This window comes from Chelonoidis abingdonii, chromosome 17, assembly GCF_003597395.2.
Source record: "Chelonoidis abingdonii isolate Lonesome George chromosome 17, CheloAbing_2.0, whole genome shotgun sequence".
Taxonomy (NCBI): domain Eukaryota; kingdom Metazoa; phylum Chordata; order Testudines; family Testudinidae; genus Chelonoidis; species Chelonoidis abingdonii.
Genome location: NC_133785.1, coordinates 37,124,858 through 37,141,038, shown reverse-complemented (window position 1 = coordinate 37,141,038; position 16,181 = coordinate 37,124,858). Strand labels below are relative to the sequence as shown.

General features: G+C 44.6%; 2 protein-coding genes across 23 annotated transcripts in view; one reads left to right on the top strand and one right to left on the bottom strand.

Moving 5' to 3' along the window:
- The window catches only part of CEP15 (centrosomal protein 15), an 80,554-nt gene that overhangs the window by 57,027 nt on the left and 7,346 nt on the right, over positions 1-16,181 (top strand). For 2 of the 13 annotated variants that reach the window (XM_032781859.2, XM_075073181.1), the window contains exons 7-8: positions 9,686-9,760; positions 14,595-14,851. The exons of 3 other annotated variants lie outside the window; for them this stretch is intronic. In XM_032781859.2, the coding sequence (XP_032637750.1) occupies positions 9,686-9,760; positions 14,595-14,640 (121 nt within the window). In that variant the 3' untranslated portion in view covers positions 14,641-14,851. Of the gene's footprint in view, positions 1-1,838; positions 3,873-9,685; positions 12,863-14,594; positions 14,852-16,181 lie in introns of those variants that run through there. 8 more of the 13 variants (XM_032781867.2, XM_032781861.2, XM_032781865.2 and 5 more) reach the window with 6 other exon arrangements.
- CADPS (calcium dependent secretion activator) overlaps positions 3,963-16,181 on the bottom strand; it is a 377,508-nt gene continuing 365,289 nt past the window's right edge. For all 10 annotated transcript variants that reach the window (XM_075073179.1, XM_032781853.2, XM_032781855.2 and 7 more), the window contains 2 exons: positions 6,909-7,013; positions 3,963-5,169 (listed from right to left, as the gene is read on the bottom strand). In XM_075073179.1, coding sequence (XP_074929280.1) covers positions 4,990-5,169; positions 6,909-7,013 — 285 coding nt within the window. In that variant the 3' untranslated portion in view covers positions 3,963-4,989. The remainder of the gene's footprint in view (positions 5,170-6,908; positions 7,014-16,181) is intronic.

The following is a 16,181-nucleotide window of genomic DNA, read 5'->3' as shown; positions in this document are numbered from 1 at the left end:
CTTTGCTGGAATAGTTTGCGCTGGTTGGGGAACTGAGATAAGTTATACTGCCCAAAGAATGCCTGGTATAAGCAGCTTCTGTACTGTGTGTGTGTGTTTGCTGGTATATCAAACCCTTTCAAGTGTTCACAGTGCTAAGATTGATTGTAACAGGCTCCCACCTGAGGCTGTGTGTGTTTGAGTCCTAGTCCAGGTGTAGTTTATGCCCAGGAGGGCTTTAAACCTGGAGTTATAATAATGTATACCTCTCTCATAGAGCTGGAAGGGACCCTGAAAAGTCATTGAGTCCAGCCCCCTGCCTTCACTAGCAGGACCAAGTGCTGATTTTGCCCCAGATCCCTGAATGGCCCTCTCAAGGGCTGAACTCACAACACTGGGTTAAGTGGCCAATGCTCAAACCACTGAGCTATCCCTCCCCCGTAAGTAAGTAGAAACAGGCCATTTTTGACATGGTATGTCTGAGGGAGCTGCCCCAAGTCAGCACTTCCAGTGTCTCTGGTCCTGGTTGTTTGCAATGAGCTCTGGGAGGTTATCATCAACAAGTCACCCAGTTCATGCCCTTACCCCACCAACTAGGCTGTGCATAATTAAAGGGAATGAGAAATCATAGAATATCAGGGTTAGAAGGGACCTCAGGAGGTCATCTAGTCCAATCCCCAACTAGATCATCCCAGCCAGGGCTTTGTCAAGCTGGGCCTTAAAAACCTCTAAGGAAGGCGATTCCATCACCTGCTTAGGTAACCCATTCCAGTGCTTCACCACCCTCCTAGTGAAATAGTGTTTCCTAATAGCCAACCTAAACCTCCCCCACTGCAACTTGAGACCATTACTCCTTGTTCTGTCATCTGGTACCACTGAGAACAGTCTAGATCCATCCTCTTTGGAACCCTCTTTCAGGTAGTAGAAAGCAGCTATCAAATCCCCCTCACTCCTCTCTTCCGCAGACTAAACAATCCCAGTTCCCCCAGCGTCTCCTCATAAGTCATGTGCTCCAGCCCCCTAACCATTTTTGCTGCCCTCCGCTGGACTCTTTCCAATTTTTCCACATCAGATACACACAGTCACTTTTGCCCAACACAGCTGCCACAGTGGCTTGGTAGGGGCTGGGGTAGGCATGACCACAGCTGCTAGGCAGCTCTGAACAGGAACAGCAGCTGGCACCTTGCTCAGTTCTTTTTTATGCGCAACTCTCCCTCCTCCTCCCCCCTCCGAGTAAATCACTGGTGGAGCAGAAACCAGGTTGGTTTCTCTACTGACATGGTAGGAAGCGGCATAGCTGGGTCAGGTGGCAGGGGTGGGTTACGTTTTGGGTTGAAATGTTCTTTAGAGGCTGACCAAGCCCAAGTCTGGCTTTCTCAGCTGTTCTCAACAAGCTTAAGGGGCCGTGCCCTAGCCAGTGGAGGAAAAATCCCCTCCCTTGTTGGAACGAGCCCCACAGCAGCATCTCTGGTATATGGGAATTCAGCCCTTCATGTGCAGGGAGCTGCTGGGATTTCTCTGGGCTTTAAAAAGACCTGGTTCCACCTCTTTAAAAAAAGGAAAGAAACAATTAGAGAATTTTACCCTGTTTGCCCGAGGTTCCTTCGGCATCTGTAACCCACTCTAATGTACTGTGGCTCCCTGTCCACCTCCGGTGCCTGGCCCCCAGCCACAGCGTTGTGCGTCAGCACTAGCCTTCGACATAAGTCGGGGCTCTTAGAGCCAGAGCTCCCAGAGTCAGTCCCTGCTGCTGACCCATCTGGTGTCTCACGTCACACAAGGACAAGGGTTTTGCCAGTGTGGGCACTAGCTGTGCCATTTCCTGGCTGCTTGTGCCAGATGCAATCTCACCTCTGTAGGTGGAGTCTTGCCTGAGCACCCTGACTGGCAGAAGCTCCTCAGGGACAGCGGCTGCCCACTTCAGCCAGAGAAGGACTATATGGGAGACGTGTGGTGAAGGCACCGGCCTGGGAGTGCTGTGGTCAGGTCCTGGCTCTGGGTGTGACCTTGGTCAAGACCTGTAGGGTGAGTTTCACACAGGGACGTAGGCACTTCGCAACAACTTTTAGGTGCAACTGACAAAACACTGTTCAGATGTTGCCTGCCTCTGTAGGAGGCTGAGTTCCCAGTGGTCAAAGTCCCCTAAACTGCCACCGAGAGGCTGCTCTCTGGCCAAGCCCCAGCCCTGAGAGAGCATGCATCCCAATAGCCCAGCGGCCAGCGTGCTGAGCATGCATCCCAATAGCCCAGCGGCCAGCGTGGTGAGCTGGAATGCGGGGAACATGCCCAGGCAGAGGGGAGTGTGGGCACCACCACATGGGAGGCTCTCTCTCTCTGGAGCTTTTCCACTTTGTATCAGTAACTGGACATTTACTGGAACAGAGACTGACACCTGACTCTCCCACCTCCCAGGTGAGTGCCTTACCCACCAGGTTACAGGGTCAGTCACGGGCCCAATTACTACTGAATACAAGGTGGAACAGCTTTAATAGGAGAGAGTGATTAAAAAAAAAACAGTAGCCAAGTGGTTAGGGCACTTACTGGAGAGAGAGAAAACCTGGGTGTAAGTCCCTGTTCCACATCGGTTAGAGGAAGGCTGAAAACACACCTCCTACATCCTGAGCATTGGCTATGACAGGGCACCCCCTCCTCAGTTCTGTGTGTGGGCATGACATGAGGGGGGGTTAGCTTGCTTTCGTGACTCCCTTAGAAAGTGATTGGAAACCGTGCAGCATGAAACCAAGGCTCCGATGAATTTATTAAAAGCCCATCCTTGAGTGCCAGCTCTTAACCTGTCTGATAAGCCTGTTTTGATTTCCACTTGTAACTCCGAGCTTGTCAAAACCCTGTGCCCCTGACAGTGGATGGCAAGACCCATTCAGTTCAGGTATAGCCTGCACATGGATTTTTACACCCACCTTTGCTTTAACTATCCATAGAGGCTGAATGCCTGGTTTTAATGGCTGGGACCATGGGATTTCAGGGGTGACTCCAGCCAAGGAGCACCGAAAGGATGCCGCAGCAAGGTGTGTAGAGAAGATCTGCTTTCAAAAATAATGGAAGTGAGACAAGCTGGGTGAGGAAATCTCTCTTATTGAACCAGCCTCTGTTGGTGAGAGAGAGACAAGCTTTCATCTTCAGGTCAAGAGCTCTGTGGAGCTCAAAAGTGTGTCTCTTCTGCCAACCGACAGTCAATAAAAGATGCTCCTCACTCCCCTTGTCTCTCTGATGGCCTCGGACCTACACAGCTAGAATAACATTGCCAACAACATAAGTATTAGGCATCATTCAGCCTTCTCCATCACAGCATTTCTAGTCTGATTAGGCTGTGTGAGGGACCTACGGGGAAACACTACTAAACTTTGAGTCTAACGAGCTTTCCATCAGGGCATCATGTTTTAACTTCAATTAAGAGTTTGATCGTGCAACATACACTTTTAATTCCTACCAGATGTTTTTAGCACTGTGAGGGAAGGTTCAAATACAACAGGAGGGCCTTGGTAAGTGTCAGGAAAGGCCAATTACCGTGTCACAATAGGAACAACTTGCAACCACTTCCAAGAACAAACCATCTGCCAGCCCCTGTACAATGGATCACACGGTGGCGTGTGTAGGTAAACGCAGGACTAACTGCCAAGGCAATGCTGGGAACTCCTAGGGTGAGAGTCATAAAAGTGTTTCGGCCCCTAACTCCAATTGAAATCAATGGGACTTGGGCACCTAAATACCTTTGTGAATTTCCACTCTTGTTAGGTGGAGAAGATGTTCCTGGTCTGGAACCTGTCCTTATTAACACCTTCCTCACCTTGATCTTTGTGAGTAAAGTAAAAAACAATCTAGTTAATAAACTGGAGAAATACCCACATGGAACTCCCCCCACCCCACTCAAGCCCTTGTTTATTCTGGAAGGGGACGGGGGAGGAGGGACTCTTACATCTTAGCTTGTCATTTTTTTCTAAGGCAGACATAAGAAGACGCCGTAGTTTATTCTCAGGACATCTGAATAGTCATTTATTGAAAAGCCACAGTTCCCACACGTTTACAACTGTCGGCTTGTAAAAGGCCAAAGCAAAATGGATCCACTATTTTACACAGCTTCTGGAGGGGGGAATCGGGGACATGCAGTTACTGGTCAAAATGCAATGCACACGACATATATAAAAAAACATTGTGAAACAAAGGAATTTAAGTTATGGTAACAGTCTACTGGAATAAATGTTCCTATATTATTATAAACACTTCTTTGTAATCTAGGATTGTAAGTAAAGTCGCCTTTTTACATACACAGATACTTGAAACAAACAAGATGTAACATTTAGAGGGGCAAACGTTGACATAAAACAACTGCTTTGGACTGTACCATGGCATGAATGTATCCACTATGCTAGGATTTGCCTGTTGTGGCAATCAGAATTACTAATCCATTGGTACATACCCTGTACGGAGTTAATTGTATCTTTAAGAAGAAGCGTATAGTTTATTAACTGGGATGCAGAATGATTCAAACAGCTGGATTTAAAAAAAAAATGAACAGAGAACAAAAAAAATCATTTGTAACAGCCTTACTTTTCTTTTAAAAACAAAGCTGTTTTTATTAATTTTAAGCAGTTGGCATCCACAGAAGAGAAACAAAGAAATGAAAGTACTTGATTCACTCATCTTCACAACAATTTAGCATCAATGTATATACAGTACATTAATGAAGCATTGTTTAAACTTTAATTGTAACAGGGACACACCTAGCATGTATTCTATGTAGTTTTCCATTAACAGTATTAAACAATGGTGCTCCATATTGCTTATGAACATAGATATGAAATTAGGAAACCAATGAATCAAACAGAGGTGCTAATCTTATTACCACACAGCTAAATGGCAATTGTATTGGTAAACTTCTCATGGGTATTTAGAGCTGACAGAAAAATTCCTAATGTGGCTAACTGAACAACAGACTAGGTACATGCACTGGCGAAGAAGCCACCACCACGTGGGCCTCTAGACCAGAATTATCTAATCATCCTCTTCATCTTCTTCATCACTGTCCTTCATTGTGATTCCCTGAAGACCTCCGCCTTCACTAACTGACGCTGTGGCTTCTTCTACAGTCAGCCGGTTTCGCACGGTGTCGTAGGTTTTGCTGTTTAGGGTGGAGTCCAGCACTCCTTGCAATCGGAAATCTCTATAGGTTTTCTAGGAGGGAAGTGACGTGTTTGGAGGGAGAGATAAACAGCACAAAGTCAAGTTTAATTCCCCAACACAGATTTCTCATGCTTCATTTCAAGAGTCATCAAAAAGTGGGCCTGGTCCTGCATCAGCAAGCCATTAACGTCCATGGACATATTCCACGGACATCACAGACACAAAGGGGATTTTACATGGCAGTGGCAATGCAGTGATGGGTGTAACTTGTGCCCTCTTTATACTGCCAGAGAAATAGAAAATGGCCTTTGTGTAAATGAGACTCTGGCCACTTTTGGCCACTTCAATGGGAGTTTTGCCTAAGTAAGGACTTCAGGATCAGGTGCCCACTGTATTCATGATGACAAGCTGCAAAGTATATTGGGGTGTATCCAGTTCCCCTTGGCAATGTATTGCTGCAATACATACTATCGTTATTTTCCCTCATAAAATAAAAACTCCATGTCACATAAAGACATGGTTACATGGCACCAAAACTCTCTACTCCAGTGAAATAAAGATAATTTAAATACTCTATCTACAGAATTCAAATCTTGTTGACAAGTACAGTCCTGCACATTAGAGACACTGAATATATATGTCAAACACACTGTGCATAAGTGTATCTGTTTATATCTTCCCCTCCTTCCACAGTCTGCAGCTATTGGTAAGTTATAAAGGTTTCCTGGATAGTTAAGCATTAAAATTAACCTCTTTTTATCTGAATTTAGGTTTGGAACCTTCTTGATCAATCTCTGTGAGATAAGACTCCAGAAGTAATACCATTAATTTAATAACACACTATAAAACAGTAACTGGATTAAAAAGTTACTTGTGGGTCAGAACATGCTCAAACTGGTTCTAGCAGCTACCCAAAGCAATGTTGGCTTTAAAAGAACATAAATCCAGAAAAATAATTCCTCAGCTAATTGAACGAATAGAGATTATTTGCTCATGCCTATTGTTCCAATTTATGAAAAGTACACAGTACATTTCAGTTGAAATTTTGTTACACTTTGATTTGTTCTTGGTATACAGAAAAATACAAACATTTTAAAACACTAGGCCAAAAAGCATCAAATAGAACCTAAAATGATCAAAAAACCTATTTACCCCCTTCTGTGATCTTATTTCACGTAAACCACTGTGATTTCACGCTGAAATAATTATCATTAGTCCAAGACACACACACATGCACAGAAAAAAAATGCTACTTTCAGGGTATGTTATCTCACCTTTGTGATCCCTTAGAGTTGATTGTATATACCCATTGTAAAAGAAACTACTTCAATTAACTACGAGAACAATCATGATTTTCATTCTGACAATAAGCACAAGACATATTTAAATATTTTTAGGAGTAAATATTTCCCTTCAGCCAAGTCTTGGAATTTTTTTAATTGATCCCCAAGTTAAAATGGATTAATTAGTGTGATCAACATGTTTGCACATAAAAAAGTCAATTTTTGGAATGTTTATTGTACAATTAGTTAAATGTCAATAATATATTTCCCCCCTTGCAGTGTAAATAACTATGTAATTATTGTGGGAAGTATTTTTCTAATCTATATCTGTCTCAAATTCCCATTGATTAATTTTTGTACTTGCAGTATCCCCATATGCATCTAATATAAACTGTTCTAATTAATGATTTACTCGCTTGGCTGCAGAATACATTTCCTCTAAGAAAACCTACCACACCCAGTGCTTCCAGTGCTAAGATGTTTGCAAAGTCATATAAAAATTATTACCTTTACCATCCTAATAAGAGTTTTCAGTTGGTAAATGTGAAGCTGCAGGTCCATGCGGTCTGTCAACCAGGTGCAAATGACATTCATTGAGCTGGTGTACCATTGCTGCAAAAGAGACAAGAGTTCTCCAGCAAACACATCCCATGAGTATCATGAATAAACACAATCTGCGAACAGGCATATACAATCAGGACTGACCTTTTCTATTTGCCAACCTGTTACATGACTACTACAGAATTACTCGGGAATTTTTTTTAAAGCAGAATTTCAATGAATGAGCATTTCTTTTTCATAATCAGATTCTCTGCCTCCCACCCCAAAAAGGGATTATTAAATAAAACATGCACCCCAGGACTACAGACTTTTAGCACAACTCATCCATCCACAGCCTTCTCAACAAGGAACATCTATGGATGGTAACAAATGGAGAGCAACAGCACCGCTGGCTTTTCCACAGGAAGGGTGGGCAGTATCACCTTGGCCAATGATTTGATTTACCAGCGAGGATGTCAGTTTTATCCCAGTGCTTTTCTTACAGCTGCTCCACCATGACCCTGCAACTAACCACATCAAACCCAGAGATTTCTTTGCCACTTACCTGCTTTGAAATTAAAAACTCAATCAGCCGTAGGAGGCCTCTGATTCCCTAAGAGGAGCAGACTGTATGTATCAGGGGATTCTAATACAATCCGATCATGTTAGTACACAGTAACTGCAGGGCTAGATACATTGTCATAAGAGCATACAGCATTGGCTACACTATCTGCTCCAGTCTCAACCCCAACAATACTAAAGATGTAAAAGCACCTAGCAAAAAGAGCTAATTTTAAGATGTGGAAACTATAGCTCCCCTCAAGGGGCTGAACTTTTGCTTCTTGTCTGTGAAAAATGCTCGCAGCTGTGTCACGGCAGACTGCTGCCCCTGCAGAGCAGGAAGGCTCTGCTGGGCTCTGAGGTTAGAGGAGTGCTCTTATATTCATCCATCTCAGAGACATATGAGTAACACTCCCAAATGGCTGGATAAAAAGGGGGGAAAATCAAATCTTAATATGTCATCAATTTTCATCCCACTTGGTATTATCCAAAGGACAACTGAAACGGAATTAAAAAGTTACTTGTGCAGAGATATATGCACATCAACTTTCTCTCACACACACAGTACGTGCACACATCACTCCTATCTATTACTTTTCACATGTGCCAATACATGCACCAGAGACCAGTGGAAATTTAAACAAGTGCTAGTTAAAAATGCTGTTCATACCCTTCCCCTCCCCAAGACAGTGTGTCTGTTAGACAATCACATCTCTTGTCAATGTTCCATCAAACGTGGGCTGACATTTTTATTTCTCTTATAAAGCGGAACGAGACAGTTTAGTTCTTAGATTATGGCCCCATTAGTGAAAGTGTCTTTTTTAGCCCTCTTTGGATATCATCACAAAACTGCCCCCCAAAAGGTTAATTGCAATGGGGAAAAATGAAAATTGACCAGGGACCAGGGCACTGATTCCCCCCTCTGTCCTGCCCGCTTCACAGTAATGATCCTTTGTTGATTTCAGTGCAGTTACTCTGGTGTAAAACTAGTGTAAAGAAGTGCAGGGCCAGGCCCATGTTAGTATAACTTGCACATTTCAGCACTAACAAAATTCCTTCTTTAGTATGAATGGATCTGGCTGGGGTTGAGTTTGGCAGATCTGCACCTCAGCCAAACAGCAGGTAACAGAGTCACGTTATAGCCACAGGTGGTGCTAGTGGCAAGTGTGGAGTCTAACCAGGTGCCTCATTCTGGCTGCTCACTCCAGACTGCTACCAGCCATGGGACCCCCTTCCCCTTATGGCTAAGGCAATGGAAACCTATGGCCTGTCCTATCAATTTTCCCTCTGCAGGGAGATGTCTCTTCATGGAAGAAACAGGGCACAGCAGGAAGTGAAACTTCCTCAAGTAGTTTCTCTCAGGGATATATGCACATGCTTCTCCCCCCTACCACCCAGCTCCTATTGGTGCCTGGTGAAGATGGCTGCCAGAGATACCATGCGTTCAAAGGTTTCCCTGACCATAGTTGCCCCCAAATATGCCTTTAAATGGGTCTCTTGCACTACATTCCCATGTTGATGGGGCGAGTTCCCTCATCTAGCTCCTCTTCACCTACTTATTGAGGTTCTTTCCTGGGCACCCTTCACCATGGCATCTGGGTGTCCTCTCCTGCCTTGCAGGATCAGTACAGACCAGTCATTGATTTCCTAATCCAGGGAGCCACAGAATGTCCCTGGCTGCCAAATCAGCAATAGGATCTCTGAGGTAGCTGAGAAAGGGCTCAAGAGGTCCTGTAGTCAGACCACTCTCTGTTCATTATACCCTGGCATGGCATCCACTCCTTTCCCCAACGCAAGGGGAGGTTTTCTGTCCAAAGTCAATTGTAACCTTGCTACAGCTCTGGTTCGGTAGGATGTTTCCATTCTCCCTGGGGCTTTTGGGCGCATGGCATCTTTTCCATATTTATAATTTGGTTTCTGCATCCCAACTTAACTTGCATCCTCTGGTTTAACCCATTCGATTTGTTTTGTTCCCTGTAACCCTTCAGCCCAACCAGGGTCAAGTGTTTTGTAGGCATCACAGCAGAGGTGAGGTTTAAGACTCCTGTCAGGCTGACCTGTAATTAACATGCCAGTTAGCAGCAATCCACAATGAGGGCTGAGCAGAACTTAGTGAAGATGTACTTGAAAGAATGCAAGTTTTTTGTTTTTAACTTTTTATAATTAAAACATCTTCCCACCAGGTTCAGAGACACGGCTCAGCAGCACGCTCACAAAGTAACAGCCTCATTCAGCCAATTAAACCCAGAGAGAACCAGGTAGTTCAAATCCCGGTGTACTCTGTTCATTATACTGCACTTAATTACCGTCTAGTGATCTGGGAAACATTAACCTCTGCGTGTTGGGAACCCTGAATATAACATTCATTTGGCTGAGTAAATGAAAGGCTTCTGGTAGCCCCAAATTTACCCCCTTTAGCTAGTTTGAGGGGTCCTATGATCTCACTGAAGTAGCAAAGAGAGGAACCTCTCCCCACTTTCACTCTCTACCCGTACACACTCCCTCTACTGTCTAGCATACCTCAACTCCAGGATCGGCTTGGACTACAGCTGCTTTTCATGAGACATTTAGCCTCTTCTGTTTGAAAAAGCATGTAGCAAGCCAACCTGCTGCATGTTAAATGTTTGTATTGACTGTTTTCTGTGGAAGGAATTGGAGTTTTCCTGCACGTTTACTTAGTGCCTAGAAGCTGTGAGAGATTAGTAGTAAGGTTACTTGCCAGGGGCTATCTATGGCTGGAATCCCTTCCCACATTCCTTGTATATTCCCGTCTGCAGGCTACCTCACAAAATACACCAAAAGCAGCACATGAGCGTCAGATTCACCCCAGGGAGTCCATTTGGACCCAGCAGACCAGGCTAAAGGTGGTGCGAGGGCGCTGCCTTGCCTATGGCCCTGGCTTTGTTTTAATTTGTTCCTTTACTATCGCTGAGAGAACAAATGGGTGAGCCACAGCATAGCTGGTTAGTGCTACGGACTGTAAAACACTGGGACTAGCCCTTCTGGGGAGTCTGTTGACTGATTTCAAAGGCCCTCTGTGAGCAGATAGGGAGTCAAACCTCCTTTCCGTTAGAAAGGGATTTCCTTGATGAAAAGAATTGGCCCCAAGTTTCCAGGTCAAAGTGCCAGGCTTCCTCCGAACGTGTGACTCATTATAGACTAGTATCAGAGGAGTAGCCGTGTTAGTCTGGATCTGTAAAAGCAGCAAAGAGTCTTGTTGCACCTTATAGACTAACAGACACATTGGAACATGAGCTTTCGTGGGTGAATACTCACTTTGTCGGATACACATCCAGTATGTCTGTTAGTTTATAAGGTGCCACAGGACTCTTTGCTGCTTTCACTATAGACTGAGAGCAAGGCCTGCTGGGAAGGGGAAGCAGGAAATAAGAGGCAGGTCCCTGCCTTTCAGTGGGGACTGAAACACAGAGGGAACTGCAGTTTGCTGGTTGGGCTCCCCAGTGTGAAGGGGATTGTGGTCTCAGTGGGGTTTCCAGCTGAAAGGGGACGGGGAAATGAGCCAGCGGAGGGGCTGGGAAAGCAGGTGAGCCAGGGTAGGAGGAAGGCTGGGAGAAGACCGAAGTGCAAAGCTGAGGATGGAGTGGACAGTGGCTTCACTGCCTGGGGCTCCAGGGTTGGAGCATGGGCCAGAGGCAGGGCCCACGTTTCCCAGAATCTCCGTTTCACCATGTAGAGTGGGTGTGGATAAAGTCCTGCAATCACAGGGGTGACTCTGGGCATCCCTACCCTGAAGAAAGGGCAGTGGACCAGGCAGGGTGAAGGACTTTATGGCTCCTGTCCTCCTCAGGGGAGGAAGATTTAATAGTGGGGTTCTCTCAGGTGAGCCTACTTCAAGCAGCGTTATCTGCTGGCAGGGTAAGCGACTATCCCAGCAATCAGCTGGGAATGACATCACAGGCAGGGTGCAGCTGTCCACAGCGCCACTTCCTCCCCAAATTCCATTGTATAGCCAGACAGAGGGGCATCCATGGGCATCTACTGGGGTGCAGCACTCTCTGTTCTACCCACACAAGGCTCCCATCCCCTCCACTGCACACTTCCATGGGAGAGAGCCGCAATCCAAGGCTAACATCTCCTGACAAAGAACTGCTCCAGAACACAGAGACCCTCTGTGCTTAGCTTTACAAACTTGTTCACAGAGGGCGGGGATAAAGGAACAGAAGATCAGCCAGTGAAAAGGCAGGGGAGTCATTTTTCACTTGGTGACTATACTGTACGCCACCTGGGGAGGAAATTACTGAGAGTGGAGGGCGCTTTAAGCTAGCGGAGAAAGAGCTACCAAAATCCAACAAGTGGGAGCTGAAGCTAGACCAATTCTGAGTGGAAATAAGATACATTTTTTTACAGGGAGGGTAATTAACCATTGAAGCAACTTACCTAGGGGTGTGGAGGAGTCTTTGTGAATTGGAGTCTACATCAGATTGGATGTCTTTTTTCAGACACTGTGCTGTAGCTTAGTCAGAATTTATGGGCTTGATGGGGAATCCCTAGGGGAAATCCTCTGGCCTGGGCTACACAGATCAGACTGGATGATCACAATGATGCCCCAGGCCTTAAAATTGATGGGTGAGCTTCTGATTCTCTAAGAAGCGCAGCACGGGTCGCACAGCCTGAGGGAATAGAGACTACGGAGCACGAAGCCACCTTTGTGCCCCTGTAATCCTGGGCTACGCCAAGGGCTGCTTCAAACAACTCTGGGATCTCCCTGGCTGAATTATGTACTGCTGTGCTGGCAGGCACCAGCACACACCTCCTGCCCCATTCCCTGCATATGTCCTAGGCCAGGGCTTGGAAGGGGTCCTCAGAAGGCAACTTTATGGCCATTCCACAGCGCTTGCAGCAGAGTAATTTTCCCCCTGCACAACCAGGTCTGCTTTATGCCACTCCAGCCCTTTTGTCAGGCATTCATTGGCCAGAGAGGGGTGAGGGCCTCATCTGATGAATCTATGCTAATGTTGTTTCTCTGATATTATCTGCTCAACAGTTATAGCAACACTATGCCCCAAAATATGAAACTGTAGAGAAACTCGAAAGAAGATGGTTTCATTTCTTCAAATGGCTCATGCCTTTGGTTCAAGTGAGCCATGACCTCTGGCTGCCACCATCCACCTCTGAGCCTGTGCGCCAGAAAATATCACTCCCCTCCTTTAAATGCCTCCTTAAAGGCTCATTCCTTTGAGTTAGGCTTCCATCTCCACCCTGTTTGGAGACTATTCCTAAGTTTCACTAAAGTATTAAAAACAACATCCAGAGAGCAGATGAGCATGCAGCCATAAGAACATCTTATGATCTTCCACCACTGTATCTCATCCTTTCCATACACAATCCACCTTCCTTTGTTTATTCTAAATGAGTGGTGAGTCTCTTGGGGGCAGGGATCAGTCTTTATATTTGTCAGTAATGTGGCATGCAAGCCTTTGTGTGTCAACTATTCAATAAAAACAACCACCTCAGCCTTGAGAGGACAGAACTTCCACAGTATCAACTGAAACAAAGAGCTGGACCAACCAAGATGGCAGCCCCTGAAGGTGAATTCACGGCTTATTCAATCTTTAAAAAACAAAACCACTTATCAGTTATTTACTCCCCAAAGCAATTATCATTACAGTCCATGCAATATCATCACCATAAAATACCAGTGACTTCCAACACTCTTCTAACAGCGTTGGCAGTTTTGCTGTTGAGTTTGCTAACCTACATTTGATCCCCTTCTTTCCATCAGCATTTCATGTGAGTCTTTGGAAACATAAAACAAATGAAGCTAAATTATCTACTAAAGACAATGCATTCAAACACCCAGGACACTGGGGAGGTTCAAACTGGATTCTGACTAGGATCCAAATGTGTCCCCCTTTCCTCCTATGGATAGGAAAGCATTTGCTAATAAAACATCAACCATGCATATCTTTAAAACATAAGGCATACATGTGTATTTCTTCAATGTATTAAAATGATCTGTTCCCCAAGGCTAAGCAATCAACTTCACAAAAATTTCAATACTGTAAGTTATAGATGAGGTACAATTCAAGGGATATCTGTTAATACATTTATCCTGATTTTAAAAAAATCACATCTATCAATTTTTTTAGATTTAATATGGCATTCTTCAACTGCTGCATCTAAGCTTTGCATATGCATAAAAATAGAGTAAGCTATGAGTGAAATAGATACTGAAACAATCACTAGAGACGATATGTTATTAGAAGGAAGACGACTTCTGATTTCATGGCTAACACAAAGATGTTCACATTTCCACATGATTATATATATATATTTTTACAAGTAATCTTGCTCTCCCACACAGAAATGGGATCTTAGACACAAGAGACAAAGTCCTGTTGCGATATGAACTAAATAGTTTCTTCTGCCTGTTCAGCTGTTGTACTTAATAAAAATCCTTCAAAAATTATAGCAATCTTTTCTCAGAGCATTTCATACAAAATCATAACAAATTATGTTCATTATTATGCGTTTATGCTCACAGAACCCATAGGTGGGAGACAACTCAGCAGAACCTGGATAACACTGTTCAAGCAATGCTTTTATTTGTGTATTGAAATGACTTCTACACGGAACAATTATGCTCCTGACACCCATCCATATTCTAAAATGCATTAAATTATCTGTTTACCAAGGCTAAGCCATCAGTTATGCAACATTTAGTTCCTAACGTAAGGCAGCCTAATTGCAACATAGAACTCTTGGTGTCTCACTGCTATGAATATATTGGTAATATTTGGCTTTGCCGTAAACAACCCATCCGATACTTTGACACTGGGGATCCAAGCTTTTCCTTGCCCAAGCAGGCCAAGAATACTATCCCTCAATGGGGCGCTTCCCTTTTGTAAGTTGCCTGCTCAAGCAAAACTCCTACTGAGTCAGATCCTGGAGTCCCGACTTTGTTTCTGCTCAGACCTTGCCAATTTCAATGGCAGTTTTACCCCAGCCAGGCATGAATTAAAAACTAAGTTCTTTTCCCAGCAAGGATTTCAGTTGGCATCTTTAGGTAGCCTCCTAAGGATTCCAGTTGCTCTTGCAGTCTGCCATGATCCAGTCTCCTTTCTTTCACAGCCGACCTGACTGCTACTCTTGCTGGGGCAGAAGAGGCAGATTCTGAATCTCCTGAACAGACCCAATAGAGGGTGCTGAAGCATGACCTCTGGCAGGCTTTGACCGTTACCGTGACAACCTCCCAGCCAGCCTGAGCAATAGGTTGAATGCCTGGAAGAGGAGAGTTTGGAGTCTGCGCTATGGAGCTGTTGAAATAGCAGGCTTGTCTCTGAATATATAAATGGCAAAAATTGATATGAATAAATCTGCAAGTAGCACACAGACTGTGGCACGTTTTATCAAAAACTGTGCTGGGTTCCTGTGCTTTTGGGGAGGTGGTGTCATTACACATACACAAGAACATCTGCAAACTCCCATTCTCTTTAGTGAGGTCTGAATGGAAGCATGACCTCCTGTTCCTTGCCATGAACCTGGAGTTCACACTCATATTTTACATGTTACAGGAAGCCACAGTTCACCCCAGGGGTGCTGCAAACAGAATCTCATAAGCCAGATGCAGCACTGCTTTCTAATGCACCTGAAGGAGTTGTATTCTTCATTCAGAAGCTCACATACTAGTAGCTTAAGGTCACTTCAGCTTTTGTAAAGGGGAGGACAAAACCAGGAATGCTTATGGGGCTGGGTTGTCAGCAGGGTAGCAGAGGGATTACAAGAAACCGGTGACTCTGCCTCTTTCTGCCTTTGCGGGTAGTTTTTTGTGTGTGAACAAGTGCCATACAACAGATTGAGGCTGCTATAAAAGCCTGGGACTGTGCAAGAGCACCCTGCTGAGCCTCAGCTGTGCTTGCAATTAGCAATAGGCATGAAATGATTATTGTTGTGGTGGCTGATGGCAATCTGAAGTGACAAGTTTTATGGGGGAAGTTGCAGCGGGGATGTGCGGCAAGTTTTTGCAAACCATTAATCGGAGGCTGCAGCAGGGTTTAGTCAAAGCTATTTTGTGTCATTCAAAACATCTTACAAGGATGCTGAAAGAATATTTTCTGCTCTCAGTGCCTCGGAATGGAGTTTTTCTAGGTCAGGGATTCTTTACTGGCCTATTTCGTGTCAAAACTACCCATTTGCCTCAAATTAGCAGAAAGCTTGTAGTTAAGGGCTAGAGATTAAGCATACAAAATTACTCAGCAGGTGACTGCTGGGGGGGGATTTGGGGGTTGAGAAGTCTTTAAAACTGACTACAAGACATTCTATACTTCTGACAAAAGAACATAGTAATCCTACCTGCTTGCTTTAACCACTCTTGTGTGTCTTTTATTATGTGCTTTAATGCTCATGAGAGCAAAACTACCGGTGATACTACTCAATTACCATAGTAACTCTCACCTATGACCCCGATTTCAGTCCTTGCTTTCCAACCAGAACCAATCCAAGCAATTCAAATCTATTTAGAACTGTGACATACCAGTGTCTGGAAAGCGCTGAACACAGGCTGCCCCTTCTTTTTGTCTGGCACATGAACTTGTTTTGAAACGTTGAAAGGAGGCTGTCGAGCAAGCCTTTGAATTCAAGGTGTTCCGAAGGTAACGGATTCTGCAGCAGGAGGCTGCCTCCGTGAAACCCAGCATCAAAGCAGCACAAAATAAGGAG